At 35.8% G+C, this 20,271-nt stretch overlaps 1 protein-coding gene across 2 annotated transcripts; it reads left to right on the top strand.

Annotated features, from left to right (window-relative positions):
• Positions 1–2,717: 2,717 nt before the first annotated feature.
• On the top strand, positions 2,718–14,816 carry LOC127438726 (uncharacterized). Of its 2 annotated transcripts, XM_051694546.1 has the most exons (6): positions 2,718–2,845; positions 3,457–3,798; positions 7,965–8,135; positions 8,249–8,286; positions 8,397–8,621; positions 14,574–14,816. In XM_051694546.1, the coding sequence occupies exons 1-5, from the start codon at positions 2,782–2,784 to the stop codon at positions 8,613–8,615; spliced, it is 834 nt and encodes a 277-aa protein (XP_051550506.1). In that variant the 5' UTR covers positions 2,718–2,781; the 3' UTR covers positions 8,616–8,621; positions 14,574–14,816. The 2 variants fall into 2 exon arrangements, with proteins under 2 accessions (XP_051550506.1, XP_051550505.1); XM_051694545.1 differs by lacking the exon at positions 14,574–14,816 and having other exon boundaries at positions 8,397–9,376.
• The last annotated feature ends 5,455 nt before the right edge of the window (positions 14,817–20,271 follow it).

Below are 20,271 nucleotides of genomic sequence, written 5' to 3'. Positions count from 1 at the left end.
TAAATTAGAATGTCGTGGAAAAGTTCATTTATTTCAGTAATTCAACTCAAATTGTGAAACTCGTGTATTAAATAAATTCAATGCACACAGACTGAAGTAGTTTAAGTCTTTGGTTCTTTTAATTGTGATGATTTTGGCTCACATTTAACAAAAACCCACCAATTCACTATCTCAAAAAATTAGAATATGGTGACATGCCAATCAGCTCATCAACTCAAAACACCTGCAAAGGTTTCCTGAGCCTTCAAAATGGTCTCTCAGTTTGGTTCACTAGGCTACACAATCATGGGGAAGACTGCTGATCTGACAGTTGTCCAGAAGACAATCATTGACACCCTTCACAAGGAGGGTAAGCCACAAACATTCATTGCCAAAGAAGCTGGCTGTTCACAGATTGCTGTATCCAAGCATGTTAACAAAAAGTTGAGTGGAAGGAAAAAGTGTGGAAGAAAAAGATGCACAACCAACCGAGAGAACCACAGCTTTATGAGGATTGTCAAGCAAAATCAATTCAAGAATTTGGGTGAACTTCACAAGGAATGGACTGAGGCTGGGGTCAAGGCATCAAGAGCCACCACACACAGACGTGTCAAGGAATTTGGCTACAGTTGTCGTATTCCTCTTGTTAAGCCACTCCTGAACCACAGACAACATCAGAGGCGTCTTACCTGGTCTAAGGAGAAGAAGAACTGGACTGTTGCCCAGTGTTCCATATTCCTCTTTTCAGATGAGAGCAAGTTTTGTATTTCATTTGGAAACCAAGGTCCTAGAGTCTGGAGGAAGGGTGGAGAAGCTCATAGCCCAAGTTGCTTGAAGTCCAGTGTTAAGTTTCCACAGTCTGTGATGATTTGGGGTGCAATGTCATCTGCTGGTGTTGGTCCATTGTGTTTTTTGAAAACCAAAGTCACTGCACCCGTTTACCAAGAAATTTTGGAGCACTTCATGCTTCCTTCTGCTGACCAGCTTTTTAAAGATGCTGATTTCATTTTCCAGCAGGATTTGGCACCTGCCCACACTGCCAAAAGCACCAAAAGTTGGTTAAATGACCATGGTGTTGGTGTGCTTGACTGGCCAGCAAACTCACCAGACCTGAACCCCATAGAGAATCTATGGGGTATTGTCAAGAGGAAAATGAGAAACAAGAGACCAAAAAATGCAGATGAGCTGAAGGCCACTGTCAAAGAAACCTGGGCTTCCATACCACCTCAGCAGTGCCACAAACTGATCACCTCCATGCCACGCCGAATTGAGGCAGTAATTAAAGCAAAAGGAGCCCCTACCAAGTATTGAGTACATATACAGTAAATGAACATACTTTCCAGAAGGCCAACAATTCACTAAAAATGTTTTTTTTTATTGGTCTTATGATGTTCTAATTTTTTGAGATAGTGAATTGGTGGGTTTTTGTTAAATGTGAGCCAAAATCATCACAATTAAAAGAACCAAAGACTTAAACTACTTCAGTCTGTGTGCATTGAATTTATTTAATACACGAGTTTCACAATTTGAGTTGAATTACTGAAATAAATGAACTTTTCCATGACATTCTAATTTATTGAGATGCACCTGTAGATGAATAATATATTTATTATTTATTTAAGGGTTTGCAAACCGTAATCAAGACAAAATCTTTTTTAGATATTATAAAATATTATTATAATTCAATTCCACCATGAAAAAAGTCCCAAATTCAGTCGCGAGGATTTAATTTATAAATGATCTTTTCGTTTAGAAATTAGATTACTTACAACAATATTAACATTACCAGATGTACCCCTAACACTTCAAAAGAACAGACATAATAATAATTTCCCCATGTTTTCCTCAATACATTCCTTCACTTCCACCATGTAACACTGAGCAAACGGCATAGATGGTTTAGAAAGACCAACAATTTCAAACAAAAAAATAACTCCAGTTGTTACACGACAACGAATGCCATATCAAACATATGTAACCTGATTTTGACTTAAGGTTTGCAAACCCTTAAATAAATAATAAATATATTATTCAGCTATATAGCAACAGAGAAAGCATTAAAAGCACAAGATTACATGTTTACTGATAGTGGCACCTGGTGGCCAAGGTTGGTACCGCATGCATTTTTTTGAAGAGAAAAAAAAAATTTGAAGAGAGAAAAAAAACATTTTTTTTGAAGAGAGAAAAAAATATAAGACTTAGGCTCAGGAAGGAACTGAGACACTATTTTTTATTTTATTTATTTTTTTTCACCATTTTATTTATTTTTTTCACCGTGCGGTTCAGAGCCTCCGTAGTTCTCTGAAATTTTACTTTGTGGGCTAGCGAAACTCAAGGTGGTCTGCTGGTGGTCTTGTGGTGACAGTTTGTGAGGGAATGAGCACATGAGTGATGAGTGATTTGAGTTAGATCCCCCTCATATTACAGTGAAACCAGGATCACAACAGTATGCAAATAGGCCTCTTTAGAAAATACAGAATCATTGTCGCCCTTTTTTTTCCAGATTTCTCTTTTTTTTCCTTTCCTTTTCTTTTTCTTTTTTTGAGTTGTGTCATCTACTTTTGTTAGTTTCAAGAGATGGCAATCTTAAAGTTAGCAAAAGGAAGTAAAAATACAGAACAAAAAGCCTACCGTGCTGCTGTAAGTGAATGTGATGACACTTAGTTCCTGTCTGTGCCTCCAGTGCCAGAGGTTTTTTCATAAACAAGAGTACAATAGTGCAAAGCGTAGATCAGCAGAAACAGGAAGGCGTTTGCATCTCTGGTGGATGCCTGTCTCCATTTGCTCTCTTACGTGTGCAATATGAAGTGTAACCTCAAAAAGAAACTCATCCTCTTTTCATTCATTTGCTACTGCATTCTTAAAGGTGAGTAAAAGACATCACAGTTTAGCTTTTTGTCTTCAATTTTGCTCATTTTGACCTGGTGATCTTTATGGAACTTCCATTCCAGCTTTGCAAAAGCTGTTCTAACATTAAGGCAAAAAAAAAAAAAATAATAATAATAATAATAATAATAAATAAACCACTGATTTTTTTTAAAGGAAATCCTTATTGCATTATATAATAATGTATCAAAGCCAGTGTTGTTTATTTTAAAGAAAGATAGAACACTTTTCAGGCAGCAATATTTAGTTCAGTAATATTTGAAAATAAGAAGTTTGTTAGGTTGGAAATGCAACTGTTTGCTTAAATATCATTTCAATAAAAGGTTACATAGAATTGTACAAGAAGTAGAATTTCCTTTGACTCATGGAAAATGTGACTTATCACACAAACGTGCAAAACAACGGCTCCTACTTTGAAGTGTTTCAGATTTTCCTCTGATAACTCAGACATTCTACAATGTATCATGTTGATATAACACTGGATGCAATTTTTTTTTACCATTACCATGCACTCATGGCTTTTAATGATGTAATTATTTACATTAAATGGTGTATTGCTCTCTTAAAGTGACAGTGTGATTTTTCTTTCAGCGGAATGTAATCAAGTTAATGGTACAACTGGAGGAAATGTCAACGTTACATTCACTTTTCAGGATCTTGGTGAAAGCAGTCTTCCCCAAGGACAGATATGTCTGCACAAAAATGAAGTCAAGATTGGAAAATGTCACATTATTGGGGCTAACTCTGCCGGTTTGGGAAAAATTGAGTTCAATAATGTGGATGTTGCAAATAATAACGTTACACTGTGCATTACAAATCTCACCCTAGAAGATACAGGAATGTATCATGTTGTGTTGCATAACGAAGGCGAAAAGCCTCTTATTTTAAGCAATAACATTTATCTTACAGTCAACATTTTCAATAAAACAACAGGTAGGTTTTCTATTACACTATGGCATTGTAAATTGATTGTTCAGTTAAATACTTAAATAACAATGGGGCAAATTCACTAAGCAGTTGCACCACTTTTATGAACGGTATCTCTGCGCAAAAACAAAAAACATCACCCAGACTGATCTCTCAGAGAAATTGGAAACAGAAGGTTGACTTTTCATTAGCTAAAATTGGTCTGTGCTTATCGAAATTCAAAACACTGCCCCCAATGGCCAAAGCGGCATGTGTTGTTGGCCATTTGTGTTGTCCACGGAGGTGTGCTAAAAGCGAGTTGTGAAGCGAGTTGTTTTCAGCTGTAATACAGTGAAGAGGAATGCATGTTTTTTTAAACTGAACCCCCCAACCCAAACCTAAACCTAAATATCTGGGGCCGGTTGCACCAGCCATACATAAGTTACAACTTAGCCTAGTTGTGGCGTAAATGGGCACTAAGTCACAATTTATGCACTACTGAATATTTGAGGGTTACACCATTAAACTTAGGTATGACATAACACTACGTATGAACTAAATATTTACAGAAGACTCCGACCAGGAATAACGGTTGGAATAAAAAAGCAGATTCATTTAATGGCATCAGTGAGCTCATGTTTTGCGTGACAGACTATAATCCTTTAGACATATGATGATGTTGATATTTACACTCGTTTACATTTACGAGAGAGAACATTAGGTAAAAAAAAAAAAACTTGCTTCTTAGTGGCTGTTCAGCATGAAACCAATCTAATGGTGCACATGGTGTGTCAAGTTTCATCACGTACAAAATATATAAGATATTAAAATGAATAAATATAAATTCTTCCAGCCTGTTGTATTATTATTTATTTATTGCCCTTATTCATTTTAGACACAGATCCTGAATAATGTTATTTACATAGGCTAAATATACTATTTATTAAATCTACTTTTATTACGTGTCACATTTCAATAGGGATATAATTTAATGACAGTTATGTGAGCAAACAAAGTTTGAACATCAACCGTAACAAGATCAAACTGAAATTGACGGCTTTTTAACACTTCTGTGTACAAATTTGAAGTCTGCTTATTGGAACAATAAAAGTAAACGTTACTTTAGGGACAGCTTATGACCTACTAGTTAAGTCTTGCCTTAAGAATGTGTGGTGCAACCAAATTAGGCACTGATTTAGTTACAAACTAGCTAGTAGTTACTAAGCCCTTAGTTTGGACTTTACGTCCCAAATTAAATAAGACCTTACGGAAAGCTGGTGCAACCCTACCCAGTGGAGTAAAAATGTCATTTTAGAGGGAAAAATGCAACTCTGAATCACGATTGTCACTGACTATGCAAACGTGATTACTTCCTGTTTTTAACGCTGGATCTGAACTCGGGTCTCCCACACAGCACTACTGACGCAACACGCTTCCAGTCACATCCCAGAGTACTGGAACTCAGAAACAACATGCCAATTTCCCATGTGAGCATGTTGTATAACCACCTTTAATCCAGTTTAATTAATTGCTAGATGTGCTAAAATAGCTTTGCATCAAAAATATTTAAATTAAGTCATTGTAATTGTTTTTCAGCACAAACAAGCAGTGTTGGGGGGTAGTTAACTATAAGTAGTGACTTAACTAAGCAACAATAAGTAACTTAACTGCATTTTTCAGCAGCGTGATAGTAGCTTAGCTATTTTCAGAATAGTGTAGCTTTTCCAGTTACAAGCTACATTTTCCAACGAGTAGCAATGTAGCATCATAAAATGCTACGGTAACACTTTACAAAAAGTTTCTATTTGTTGACATTAGTTAATGAATTAGGTATCATGAACAAACAATTAGCAAGACATTTTTACTGCATTTATTAATCTTTGTTAATGTTAATTTAAAAAAAAAATACAATTGTTCGTTGTTAGTTCATGTTAGTTCCTAGTGCATTAACTAATGTTAACAAATACAATTTTTGATTTTTAATATGTATTAGTATATGTTGAAATTAACATTAACTAAGATTAATAAATCCTGTAAAAGTATTGTTCATTGTTAGTTCAAGTTAACTAATGATGCTAACTAATATTAACAAACAGAACCTTATTGTAAAGTGTTTCCAAATCTACTTTTGTCACATTGTATTAAGGTGCACTCAGTAACTTTTTGCTTGTGTCATCTTGGACTTACAGTGACACCTAGTGGTGTGGATGCATCATCATTCAAAATCAAGAGTTTTCAGTTACAGATCCTTTTGTAGAAATTCACTAATCACAATCAGCCATGATTAATTTAATCCAATAGTGAAAATGTCCAATAACAAGACGGTTACTGATATTAAGCGAGTATTATTCAGCTGGTCATGTGATTCTAAAATGGATGCCCCCAAGAGGGAGCCCCCACCCCATTTAGAATAAAACAGCTTTTATAAGGTTACTGATATGACTATATCAGTAACCTTATAAAGTAACCTTATGAGTTCTCATCTCATGTGGGTGGTCACGATTTTATACATATGTTTCAAAATTAAAATTAATGTTGACCCAAACCATCCTCTCTCTCTCATGTAGTGCTGGGAAAACCAAATCAATAACAGTAAGTGAATCAGTTCTTTCGGACATTTCATGTAAATTAACCCTTTAAATGTAAATGAACTAGTTTAAACAAGTCAAGTCATTTTTATTTGTATAGCGCTTTTCACAACACACATTATTTCAAAGCAGCTTTACATAAAAAAATACATATATAAATATATATAGAATGTACAGTATATATAAACATATATTATTCGTTTTTAGGCCCCAGTGAGCAAGCCAAAGTCGACTGTGGCAAGGAACACAAAACTCCATAAGATGTTGGTTAATGGAGAAAAATAACCTTGGGAGAACCAGGCTCACTGTGGGGGCCAGTTCCCCTCTGGCAAAACAGCATGAATATAATGCAAATGTTAGTTATCTATGTGTTATACAAGTCATAATTTAAATTATTAAACTAAGTAAGTGTTACGGGCTAGTGTTTAAACAAAGATTTTGTATGAACTGTAAGATTAGTGACTAAAAGTCTTTGAAGTCCATCTTGAATTAACTGCGGAAGTGCACGTACTTGGATTGTCCTTTGTTATTTGGCTGATGATGGATTTAGTTGGCATTCATTTATTGTCTATGTATTACATTTTAAGAGAGTGCAGTTCATCCTTTGACCAAGATGATGCAGGCAATAGTCAGTGAGGGGCATCACAGTCCGGCTAGAAGCTTGAGTGATTCACATAAGTGATTCACTTGAGCCCCACGCAGCCTTAAAGGGACTTTGCCTTCTTTTTTTAAGCAAAATATTTAGACTAATTAATTGCTGCTGTTTATCACTATATTTCAATTCAGTTATAGAAAACAGAGTGTTGTCTGGTATTATTAGTGCATATTATTTATATGTTTATGTTCAATTTAATGTTATCATCCTATTTGTTTAACCCTTATGAAACTTAAGCATGGTTTTACTATAATAATAATGACTGTAGTAGACAGGGTTAATTTTGTGGTTACTATGGTTTTACTACAAATACTGTGGTTAAACTATATTTAGTGTAGTAAAACCATGGTTTATTTTGTAACAGGATGTCACCGTAATTAAAACTATAACTATCAGGTGATATTATTTCCAAATTAAATCATATAATCTGACTGTTATAGAGTATACCTATTTTCTTCTTTGACTAGCTTCAATGTAGTTAGCTACTTTTTGTTAGTAGTTTGTAGTGTATCTTACTACTTTTTAAAAAGAGTAGCTTGACTGTAGTTTAACTACTTTAAGTTTGAGTAGCTTGTAGCTTGGGAAGCTTCAGTTTTAAAGTACTATAGCTTCTCCAACACTGAAACACGACTTCTACTACCTATGTAAATTAGGTTTATTATAGATTGTGCTTTATTCACAAAACTCACGCAATTTGCTTTGCACAATTAATGTTATGCTATTAACGCCCCCGGAAAGCAGACAGTAAACTGAATTTAATTTAAAAGAGACAGAATGTGTAAATAAACTGCGTTATCAGTGTGCATACTTCTTAATGACTTTTCCCAGTCATGTTTAATATTATGTCTTTTTGCTATTGTATTGAACTTTTCAACATTTCAAGTAAATTACGATGAAGCCTGCTGAAATGTATTTGTGATAAGATTTAAAGTAATTGATTTTTCTTTCAGAAATGGTGCCCTCATCTGTGCATGAAACAACAGGGACTGATTCCCCACAACCAGAGACATCAGAAAAAATCCCATTTTTTATTTTCTTGAGTGCATCACTCATAATATGTAGTATATGTCTCTTTGTGAGTTTGCTGTGCTGGTTCCATAGGACCTGCCCAAGAAAATCAGGTAATACATAATAGTATTTATATATTTATGCATTCATTTAAACATTTCCTTAACCCATAACCCTTCATGTGATTATGTGATTTTATGTGAGATAAATGGTTTCTTTGCTGCAGATAACCTTCTGGTTCAGAACAACAGCACATCACAACAAGTATGTTTTCAACTTCTTTATCTCACTTAACAAAATAGCATTTTCACATTTATTATATTTCAGCTTTGTTGTCTTCAACTTATCTTCTTCATGTACTGGTCTGTTTGCAGGGCGATTGTGGAAGACCCAGTACTCTGTCTGTCAGCTGTGTGGAGTATGGAGAGTTAGACTTTCACAACAGACCTGAAAGACATGACAGAGTAAAATCCGCAGAGTTGACATCAAAGGGCCAGGATGGAGTGGAATATGCTGCTATAATTTTCCCTCAGCAAAAACAGACACCAAGTGGGAGGATGAGAGATGTACAGCAAGTAGCTGCCATTAGATAGTTGAAGGCATGAAACTATAAACATACCACGCACTGAGCACTAAAAAATCATAACATTTTGTTTTTTAGCTTTACGTTTTCTCATTTCCTCATGTACACCTAATGTACAGTGGCCCCAAAAAGTATTTGGAAACTTCAGCCACGCTTAACAATGTATAAATATCATTGCATTATATAAAAAAATATATCAGTTGCATTTTTTTTTTAAGAGAAAGATAGCACAAGCAGAAAAGCAAGTTTGTTAGGTTTTAAATGAAAAAACAATATGCAGTTAAAAATGAAGACAAAAAGAATTTAGACACTTAGTCAAATGTTATTGAAACATGTCCATAGTTAATGTGCTGAAGGGACTTCATACATCCACTACAAATCACAGCGACACAAGTTGATTGAAAGTAATTTAGCAAAAATGACTCAAAAAAGTTAATTTAATTCTGAGAAAAGCTCTAGCATCATTTGTTTTCCGATGCCACTTAAATTGATATATTGTTGGTTTGATTAGGGTTTCTGACCGTCCCGTATAAGCCAGGATGTCCAATATGAACACGTCCAAGGACTCCTATTGTTCCGTATTCTAGCAGCGAGCCGCTCGATGGAGATCAAAACGCCTGGTTGGATGGCAAAATGCTTGAGGGTCATCCCCATCCCGTATTGCAGCACTCAAAATGCTCAAGACTCCCATATTTGCATGACGAAAAAGTCAGACTGATCTCACAGTGAAATCGAAAACAGTAGGTTGTCTTTTCTTAAAGGAATAGTTCACCCAAAAATGAAAATTCTCTCATCATTTACTCACCCTCATGCCATCCCAGATGTGTATGACTTTCTTTCTCCAGCAGAACACAAATGAAGATTTTTAGAAGAATTTCTCAACTCTGTAGGTCTATACAATGTAAGTGAATGGGTTAAAAATTTTGAAGTTCCAAAAATCACATAAGTCAGTATAGAAGTAATCCATAAGACTCCAGTGGTTAAATCTGTATCTTCAGATGCAATATGACAGATGTGGGTGAGAAACAGATCACTTTTACATTCTTCTTGTGTTTTTGTTGATTCACATTCTTCATGCGTATTGCCCCCTACTGGGCAGGGAGAAGAATTTCAAGCAAAAAAGGACTTAAATATTGATCTGTTTCATATCACTTCTGAAAATATGGATTAAACCACTTGAGTTGTACGGATTACTTGTATGATGCCTTTATGTGCTTTTTGGAGCGTAAAAATTTTGGCACCCATTCACTTGCATTGTATGGACCTACAGAGCTGAGATATTCTTCTAAAAATCATCATTTGTGTTCTCCAGAAGAAATAAAGTCATACACATTTGGGACGGCATGAGGTTGAGTAAATGATGAGAGAATTTTCCTATTTGGGTGAACTATCCCTTCAAGCTAAAATTGGCCTGTGCTTTTCAAAATGTGAAACACTGCCCCCAGTGGCCAAAGTGATAAGTGCAGTTAAAATTAATACATATTTTATAAACTGAACACCCCAACCCAAACCCCAGACCTAAACCTAACCATCAGTGGAGTAAAAATGTAATGTTAGAGGGAAAAATGCAACCTCTGAATCGCGCTCAATCCTAGGTTATCAGAAGTATTGGAAACAACATGCCGACATCCTGTGTGATTGTGTTGAAAAAGTTGCCAACCCTATGTTTGATTAATCTAAATACAAAATACAGTGACAGGCATATTTTTGAAGTCTAGCTTAAGTGTCTAAATACTTTCTGGGGCCATTGTAAACTACTGTGGGAGTAATGTTTAGTCGTTCTGTCGTAGTAGTAATTATTCAGCTCATCTCATTCAGTACAGTTAGTAAATAATGCTCATACCATTTTTTCTTCTCAAACTGCCACATTCACACTGAGTGTGTTTACATGCACAATCTTACACCGATTATGCTTAATAAACCAACATATGTGTAGTCACGTAAACTGTTTCAGCACACATAGATTTTTGTCCATTACCCGATTTCACTCTGCATGTACATTAAACACATTTACTGGCATTCTTACTAGCACAAGAGAGCGTTACTGTTTATGTTTTGACATCAAAAGCAGAGAGTAATCCGATTATTTTAAATCTCATGTGACCACGGTTTTCTTGCTTAGTCGGATGTTTTGAAAAAGTGGATTTTTTGGTATCAGCTTACTGGTGTGCATGTAAATGCACTCACTGTCAACTAGCTCAAAATGACTATAAACAAGTAACACTTAGCGAGGTGCTAACCACAGAAGCCCCCATGAAGAAACCCATGGTATTTGAATATTGCTCTGTAGTTGCTTTATTAGTGGTGCTTGCAAGGCAAATGTAGGATTCATGGTTTTTAAAAACCCTACGAATTAAACACCAGCGCAAAACTCGTTGCACACCGTTTGTGCTACAGACATAAGTGATGCTTCAAAAGATGTGGCTTTCTGTAGAGAGGTGTACTATTACTTGCTTAAGCGATTGATTTTCACAATAATAACACATGAATTTACTTGTAATTAATACAGCAATAATACAGTAAATGTTGATATTGTAATGTCTTAAATGTCAGAATAACATATGGTAATGACATTATTAAGTTTAACAGTCTCACAGCAAAACTTTGATAAAACTTTACATTAATGTTCCCTTTGTAAAAGGTTTATAAAGGGAGTTATTAATGACTAATAATTAATTTACAAATGTATTTTAAATAATTGATATACAGTTATAACAACATTAATTAAATACAGTGACTTTCATGCAAAACTTGCCAAATAGTGAGCCATTTTACCTCATATGTTATAAATGCTTAATAGCACTCATTCAACATTAGTAACCTATGAAAATTTACCTCAATGTAAAATGGAAACATATGAAGCATTTATTAAGGAGTTGAAAACTTTAGAAACCTATGTACAAAAAGTTCAGTACGGTCATCAGGCCTTATTATATGATATACGTATGCTGTGAATGAGCATGAAGACCTGAAAAGTGTTTTTGCAGAGGACCTTAAGTAACTAGGACTAGGTAAGTTGGGACAGCGCTTGGAGTAGCACCATTCTTTTGACATCAACATGACAAGGAACGTGACAACACAAGAGAGTCAAAACATTACAGTAATATACACAAAGTGATCTCACTATAATAGTCTATTTTTGCTGACATAAACCATAAATTAGAGCATTTTTAGTGTTTGATTGATATAAGGGTATCATATGTATATTTATTAAACATTTATAACATGTGTGGTAAAATGGCTTACTATTTGGCAAGTAAAATGGCTTACTGTTTGGCAAGTATTGCATGAAAGTCACCCTTTTTATTCATGTTGTGATAATTGCATCAATGATTTATAATGCATTTGTAAATGAGTTATTAATCATTAATGAACAACTTTATAAAACCCTTAACAAAGGGAACATTAATGGAAAGTGTTAATGTTCCCTTTGTTAATGGCTTACTATTTGGCAAGTAAAATGGTTTACTATTTGGCAAATATTGCGTAAAAGTGGTCATTTTTATTCATGTTGTTATGACTGCATCAATTAATTATAATGCCTTTGTAAATTAGTTACTAATCAATAATGAACAATTTTATAAACCCTTAAAAAAGGGAACATTACTGAAAAGTGTTACCAAAACTTTTAACATGGCTTTACTGTTTTGTGAATTATGTACAACTAGTATTCGGCTCACAAAAAAATAAAAAAAAATAAAACCTCAATATTAGTGATGCTTGTTGAGGAGGGCTTATGATTTTCCTAGTGTATAATTAAATTATAAATCTTATAGATTTAAATTGAAGGAGAGGCCGGAGCCATCTAGAGACCAGAATATCATACAGACGAGTTTTGCACTGGCAAGCACCACTCATACTTTCTTCAGAAAAAAAAAAAAACATTATATATATATATATATATATATATATGTTAAGTATGTTAATGTCTTGCTATGCTTTTCTTATGTGCTACTAAATGCTTCTGTGTATTCTAACACTATTAATCCTAAAATATAAGTGACAGCATTCAGTTTGTTGTTATGTAGATTTTCTATGTTAATTGCACTCAGTATACAGGAGGCTTGAGATAGTACTTGAATAATTTATGTTACATGAATGTATAGCAACAAAGTTAAATAAAAAAGCAGTCTGAACAAATGTGTGTAAATTGCATACAGTGACATACAGTGGGTTTAAGTCCACAAAATGCTTAAGTTTAGCATTTTTCTATATTAGTATTATCTTGGAACTTTCGTTATGCGATTGAGGGGGTATTTGCTTAATTAGTGACCTAGAAATAGAGCAGAATCTTAAATATTTCTTATTTTATGTCATCAAATTTATTTGCTTTAATTCTTTGTTAAAACCCTAACACTTTCTTTTTATTTCCAGGATAAATTACGTTAAAATTCCGGATTTTCAATGTGAACACCCTAGAGATTGACATTATTTGAACTCTGACATCCTGATTGAACACCAAAAGAAACTTATTGCTGATGCAGATCAGAATCCTGATACTGCAGTGTGTGCGTGTGTGCACGCGTGTGTGCTTGTGTTAACTTCTGTTTGAAGCTTCACATGAGCATGGCCACCAAGATTACAGCAGATGTGGTTGCATGTGATGGCAGTTAGAGTAGGAGTGTTGTAGAAATACTGCGTTTCTTACACCTAGAGCTGGAGACAAAGGCTTCTTTCTCTCAAGAATTTCAGCAAGCATCTAAACCTAACATTTCAGACTGCAAAATATGCAAACACTTTGTGAAATATGACTCTAGAACTTGCTTATGTTGAACACTTCAGAATTTCCACTGCCCACACAGGCAGAATAACTAATGAGCGATGTGATATGGCCTATTAAAACCTGTGGGACGACCTATTTGGCCACATGCAAGTTTCACTTTCTTTCAGTTTATAGTGAAATTTTTTTCCGTTCAATCAAGAAGAAAACCGCGAAAGTGCTAGTTAAGCATTTATTGTACTCTGGAGGCAGATCGATGTTCTGTTACTAATTTCTCATGAACTGTACTCATCGTGGCTGCATGCTGAGTGTAACATTAAGGCAGGCTTTTATTACAATGTATTAAAATTGAAATGAAACATATTGAGATTTTAACATCTAGGATAAAATACTTGAAATCAGATGAAAAAGTCAACAGAGTAATGCAAGTTTTAACATTTAAAGTTGACACCATCTCTACCTCTTGGATTTACCATGTTGTCCAGTAGGTTTTGCTAAAAAATAAGAATCACTTTCAGTTGCATTTTAAGGAATAGTTCACCTAAAAATGAAAATGCTGTCATAATTCACTTACTCAATTTGTTCCATCCCATATGACTGTTTTTACGGGGGTCAAGCTCAAGAAATGACAAAATAACCCTGTGGCATATGGCAACAATTTATTTTCTTTCACTTTCTTACCTTTCAGAAAAAAAAGAAAAAACTAAAACACAATGCATTGTTGGAAATAAAGTTTTTAAAGTAACCAATAATGTGCTGTTTTTAAGCAACATGACTTTAAAAGTTTTTGAATCACATCTTTAGTGTTGCTGTCAAATTGTTCATTGACATGAAATACAATTGAGAAGATAATGGTTAAAAATTGAAAGAGAAATGATGACCGGTGGCACAACAGTAAAGTATCTCTTCTTGGAATGTCATAAAATATTGATACATTTATTATTGATCAGCATGTTATTTTCTCGATTAGTTTTTGAGGCATTGATATATTAACATTAGCAGACATTTAAATTAGAAGCCTAATTTTTCTGCTTTCCAATTCACTGGCAGTTTGCCTTTTTTTAATGTAGTCTGGCATATAATGGCTTTGGGAGACAACAAGGGGGTGATATAACATTTACTGTACTTAATAAAGGACTGTACTTGATGCTATGCAGGTGACATTCCAAAGTTGTGTAGAGAAATATGTATGAAGAGACAAAAACTATGCATCTTTATTTGTTGGTTCAGATGTTCTCTTTGTAACAGATCTTGGATGTCTAAAAGAGTGCAGCTGGTGTTCCACTTCTACCTGAACACAGCAAACAGTCCTACAAGTGGAACCGTTAAGGTGCGACGCTTCAAACAGAAATGCAGGAGGTGTGCTGAAGCTCAGATGGAGGATCCAAATTTCCCATTGGAAAACATTTATGTATTGGTGGAGAGACTGGTTGGAAAGATTAGCATGAAATGCTACAGGGAAATCCTGGGTGAATCAAACAGGGATTCATAGTTCAGGGGCAGAGTTAATGGACCTCATGAAAGTTTGCACTGTGAAGCCTGTTGGGAAGGTGTCTGTTGTCAGGCCATCTGAGATCATTTTCACCCAAATAATTTTTATATTTTATTAATTGTTTTTCCAAAGATGATACAATTTATGTGGACACAAATACTGTAAATCTAGCTTAAATAACAGTTTCAATGTAGGATGGACTTGATGAAATAAAAGGCAAGATGGCAATGGAATGTTTTGTAAGCGTTTCTTTAGTCTGCAGTCTCGACTTTGTACTGTACTCTCTCCTTATGTTTTCACATATCACACCCTAGTGATGAAGTAATAACATCAGAAATGATGTAGACAAAACAAAAACGTTTGTTGTAAAAAAGATTTAAAAAATAAGAGCCCACACAACGACACCTGTGAATTATTTTGCACTTGATATCGATCTGAGTCTCTGTGATAAAACTAAAGAGGGGCGGATCTAACGGGGTGGCATAGGATGGCAAATGCCACCCTAAGAAAAAGCATTGCCACCCCATCTGCCAACATAAGTATCCAAATGTATTAAATATAAATGTAAGTATATTATAGTTGATGTTGACATTTTGTAGGGGTTTATTCATGTCAAATTGCCTAAACTCTCACCGAACGCACAAATGATTACAGAGCCATAGCATGATTGATTACAGCGGCGACAAATCCCGTGATTGTTTACAGCAGCTGCAGCAGCCAATCACAGCATCGACCAATTGCCTACCTACTATTGCAGCGCGTGTACAGTGTTTGAGCTCTCGCAGGTTGATGAGCTTATTTCTTCAACAATAATGACCACATGGACAAAATTATGGAAAAAAAGGGGTAAAAGATGAATTTCTCAGTTGTTTTCAAGTATTTACTGACTGATTATTAGATACGTTGACGTCAGTTATGGGTTGAGATGGATGAGACGTGTCCTCACCACTTTTTGAAATAGCTTTCCTCAGGTATGTGTATAATCCAGATGAAACATCTGCAGTTCTTGTCTAGGAGTTTCTATTTCATCTGTGTATGCTTTGACTGGCAATCCGGTGCTGGAATTAGTTCTTTTGAATTTTATGATAAGTGTTCATTGTGGCTGTTATCAGTGTTGTTTAGTGTCAGCAAATTTCCCGCAGCACACGCTCTTTTCCGTGTGCCGCATTTTTATGATCTTCTCGGCCATATTGTTTGTGTGTATGTGGAGAGTGTGTGTGTGCTGTCTTTTTCTCTTTTCTCCCTCTCTCTTAATCGCTCTGAGGTGTGCGGTATCCAGGTGAGCTGATTGTTGATGGGGCACACAGGTGCGCAGTGTGTTTCCTCCCTACATAAACTAAGTATTTCATGGCTGGGTTGTGCGATGGGAGACGGTTGTTCATGAGCTGTGTCATCTCGTTCACGGGCGCTCAGGCGCATATAGACTTTTTTTCCGGGTTTCCACTGCTGGTGTGGAGAGTTTGTGGTTGTCGCTGTCTGAATTTTGGAGTTCGTTGTTTTTTCATATATAGAACTGTCAATAATGTTATTGCATTTTTAAAGTGTAACACTCATCCACTGTCGTACAGATGCAATCTTGTTTTATTAAAATAAAAAGTTATATTTGAGCGAATTAGAATCCAAAACCTTTAAAAACTAAAGGCAAAAAGTTGAACATGAAACCACTAGATCAGTCAGTCATGTTCTTAATCAAAGTGCTGATCTATGTATTCATGTACTGACTAACAAAATTCTAAGACTGATAGTGGCAGATGTAGGGATGAAATAACCATATTATGTGAAATATTTGGGTGCTTGAATCAGTCATTAAGAATGATTGTTGATCAAATCAGGTAATTTAAAAGAATCTTTTACTGTGCATAACATAATTAACATTCATGAGTTTCACAGCACTGCCCCCCACAGTACAATTTTCTGTACAGTTTATTTTTATTTAGACCTAACTTTGTGTTAGTTTTCGCTTTCAAATGACTTATTCCAGCTGTTATAAAGGTGATGGGCCTACAGGACTTTATTAGCAGAATATCATGGGATATGCATGTTTTTTCAATCCATGTGTACACTTAACAAAATAAAAATTTAGCCTGCATAAGGTGGTGATGTTTAGTCCAGATTGCCGGTTCTATATGTGAAGCTTAGGAACATAGTCTTGGTGCTCTGTTGATATACATTTTGTTACTTTTTTTTATTATGCAAAATATGCTTTTTTATGTTGCAAAATGGCTACTATGTGGTTCCTGTGGAAATGCAGCTGTATCGCAAATTCATGGACATTTGTAATATGATAGTGACTCTTATTCAAATTGATGAACTAGTACTTGTTGCAATGAAGCATGGTACCTTAATCCATAAGAACTACGCATGGGCACTTGCTTTGGTGTTGCCACCCCTCATAGTATGCATGCCACTCCATAAAACATTTCTAGATCCGCTCCTGAATCTAAATTATTATTTACGAGGTCACATATTCAGATAATCCGATGGATGTCCAGTCATTGCCACTTTGAGGTGGCCAAGGGATCTGATCTTCAAAACGATGAGTACTGCAGTAAAGGGGGTGATATTTACCTTCGCATTGGGGATCCACGTCAGGAGAGGAGCCAGAATGACCTGAAAAAGGCGATAGAGCTCTGCAAGGAGAGCCTCGGAAATATGCGAGTTGTTGCTGAGGCTTGTCCGACATCTTTTATCCGGTATGGCCGTGCTCTACATGATTACTGATTATTTCAAGAGATTGACCCCCCCCCCCCGATGTTGACAGATGCCCATTGCAAGTCCCCGTTAAGGGGGGCTTTTCAGAGTTTATTGCTAAGAATATATTCATAACTTCTAATTGTGAGGTGTGGGTATGGCATAAGTATGATCGCTTCACACCAGAAGCACTGATGAGACATATCAATGAGTACAAAGTGTGGGATATTGCTCAAAAGGTATTTGTGGAATTGTCTGACAGTGAAATGTATGACCCAACAATGCCATATAATTTTTGAATGCTTTATTTCCAACAATGTCACAATAAACAACAACATCAACAGCTCATTTGTGCCCTTAGATGGTGCTGTGGGCTTATTTGTGTCCTCTGGTTGTGTGGTGGGCTCATTTGTGCCCTGTGTAAGTGCAGCGGACTCATTTGTGCCCTCTGGTGGTGCTGTGGGCTCATTTGTGCCCTCTGGTAGTGCTGCAGGCAGACTCATTTGTGTCCTCTGGTGGTACTGAGGGCTCATTTGTGCCCTCTGTTGGTGCAGCGGCCTCATTTGTGCCCTCTGTTGGTGCAGCGGACTCATTTGTGCCCTCTGTTGGTGCAGCAGATGCATTTGTGCCTTCTGGTGGTGCTGTGGGCTAATTTGTGCCCTCCGGTGGTGCGGCGTGCTCATGTCAATGTTTGGTGTCAATGTGTACTTTTAAATACCATATTTGAGAATTTGAGAAAGACGTATCAATTTGCTTTTAACTTCTTTGAGAATGTATTTTTTATTTGTATTTGTATCGTTATATGTTATTTAAGACTGTAAACATCTGCGGCTGCCTGTCTTGGCCAGGACACTTCTGTAAAAGAGATTCTTAATCTCAGTGAGTTTTATTTCCTGGTTAAATAAAGGAAAAAAACAATTGTGCTCTCTGGTGGTGCTGTGGGCTCATTTATGCCCTTAGTTTGTGCGACAGACACATTTGTACCCTTTGGTGGTGCTGTGGGCTCATTTGTGCCCTCTGGTGGTGCAGTGGGCTCATTTGTGCCCTGTGTTGGTGCGGCAGACAAACTTGTGCCCTGCGGTGGTTGTGCTCATAAATTCTCACCAGTTAGTTTTCTCACTCCCGGATTCACCCTGATTCATTCCCCAGCAACAGATATAACTGAACTCACTATTGGATAATGATCACTGCCAAGCGTACATTTACTTAACACTTCCCACTTAGTTATCTCTCCTACAGAACCAGATACCAATGTTTAATCTAGCTCTGATTCTAATCCTGAAGCCAAATCCACCCATGTATATTTCCCATTATTTAGACTGTCAGATTCTTTATGTCCATCAAATCCTCAATCACCTGTCCATTTACACCTGTCATTGCTCCACATCATACCGTGCTATGTGCATTAAAATCTCCAAACCAGATTACCCTTTCACCACGTTGACCCTCTATCATTTCCAAATCATTCAAGTTTTTGACACAGATTATACAGATTTATTATTAGATTATTATTCATCTCTACCCAAACCTCAACTACTATATACTCCATTTGCACCCCTCTTCCCACTACTCAATAAGGCATTCCAGTTTTTATAAAGGTGACACGCTCACAATGCTCGGCGGATTATATGTGAATTGTAATCAGGTACTGATTACAAATTACATGACAAAAAAATGCAATCAGTAACGTAATCTCGTAGATTACATTGGGGGTAATCTAATCTGATTACTTTTGGATTACTTTTGGTTTACTTTAAACCTAATTTCATTTGTCACATGCATTTGAGGAGGATAATAATTTAACAAAAAAGTTTAAAGAGGAAGAAAATGTATTCCATTCATTATTACTAACAAAAAGAGCCTCACAAAAAGAGCTCCTTTTGACATTTTTAAAAAGTGCATTAAATATTATATGAATGAAATAAACATTCAATCTAACAGCAATGACAGTGCATGGTCAAAGTTTATAATTCAAAACACTGATACATCAAGTTCATTTGAAGTGCATTAAACAATAGCAACATTACGAACATCAACAGCCATAAAATCAACAACAACAACGTTGCTAGGTCAAAGCTTTCATCTAAACGCTGAAGCATTTTTAACCCTTACTGATGGTCCATCACCTCTTCCAAAGCTGGGGTGCAAGATATTATCTTTTGAACAGCAAAAATATTCTAAAAGGGCAGAATATTTTAAAACACCGATTTACACCGAGTTACACCGATTAACACAAGGAACAATTGTGTCAAGTTTTATGTCAAGTTTCATGCAGTGGACTCCACTGCATCAGCAGCAACAGTAGAGCGATGGGCTTTGTTCCATATTGCTGCACATTTTGCAGTTTAACTATTGTGTACCCCGCAGGCAGGACCCTTAGAAATGGCATCCACTAGATCCTTTGAGGCAATTAACTTCAATGTGTGAGCTGCACACCATTGGCGTAATTTCATTCTTAAACTGAAATTATCTCTATAGATCCAGTGGTTAAATGCTGAGGTAGACCGTTCCATCTTCACCTGACTGGCTAGTAGCGAATATCAGTTCTGAGTGCAAGACACCCAACCCTCCCCTTCTCTTCTGAAAACACTCAAAGACTTAATGAATGTGTATCAGCAGTGTGCTGATTTAGAATGAAAAATGTAAAAGATTGAAAAAAGAGAATGATTAGGATGATCAATAAATTGTTAATAACTTAATACTGTTGCCTTGTTAATATGTAATCATTAATTCAATAAAAAGTAACTGTAATCTGATTACAAG

This window comes from Myxocyprinus asiaticus, chromosome 50, assembly GCF_019703515.2.
Source record: "Myxocyprinus asiaticus isolate MX2 ecotype Aquarium Trade chromosome 50, UBuf_Myxa_2, whole genome shotgun sequence".
NCBI classification, from domain to species: domain Eukaryota; kingdom Metazoa; phylum Chordata; class Actinopteri; order Cypriniformes; family Catostomidae; genus Myxocyprinus; species Myxocyprinus asiaticus.
The sequence above is the reverse complement of the archived record's forward strand: the minus strand, read 5'-3'. Positions and strand labels throughout refer to the sequence as shown.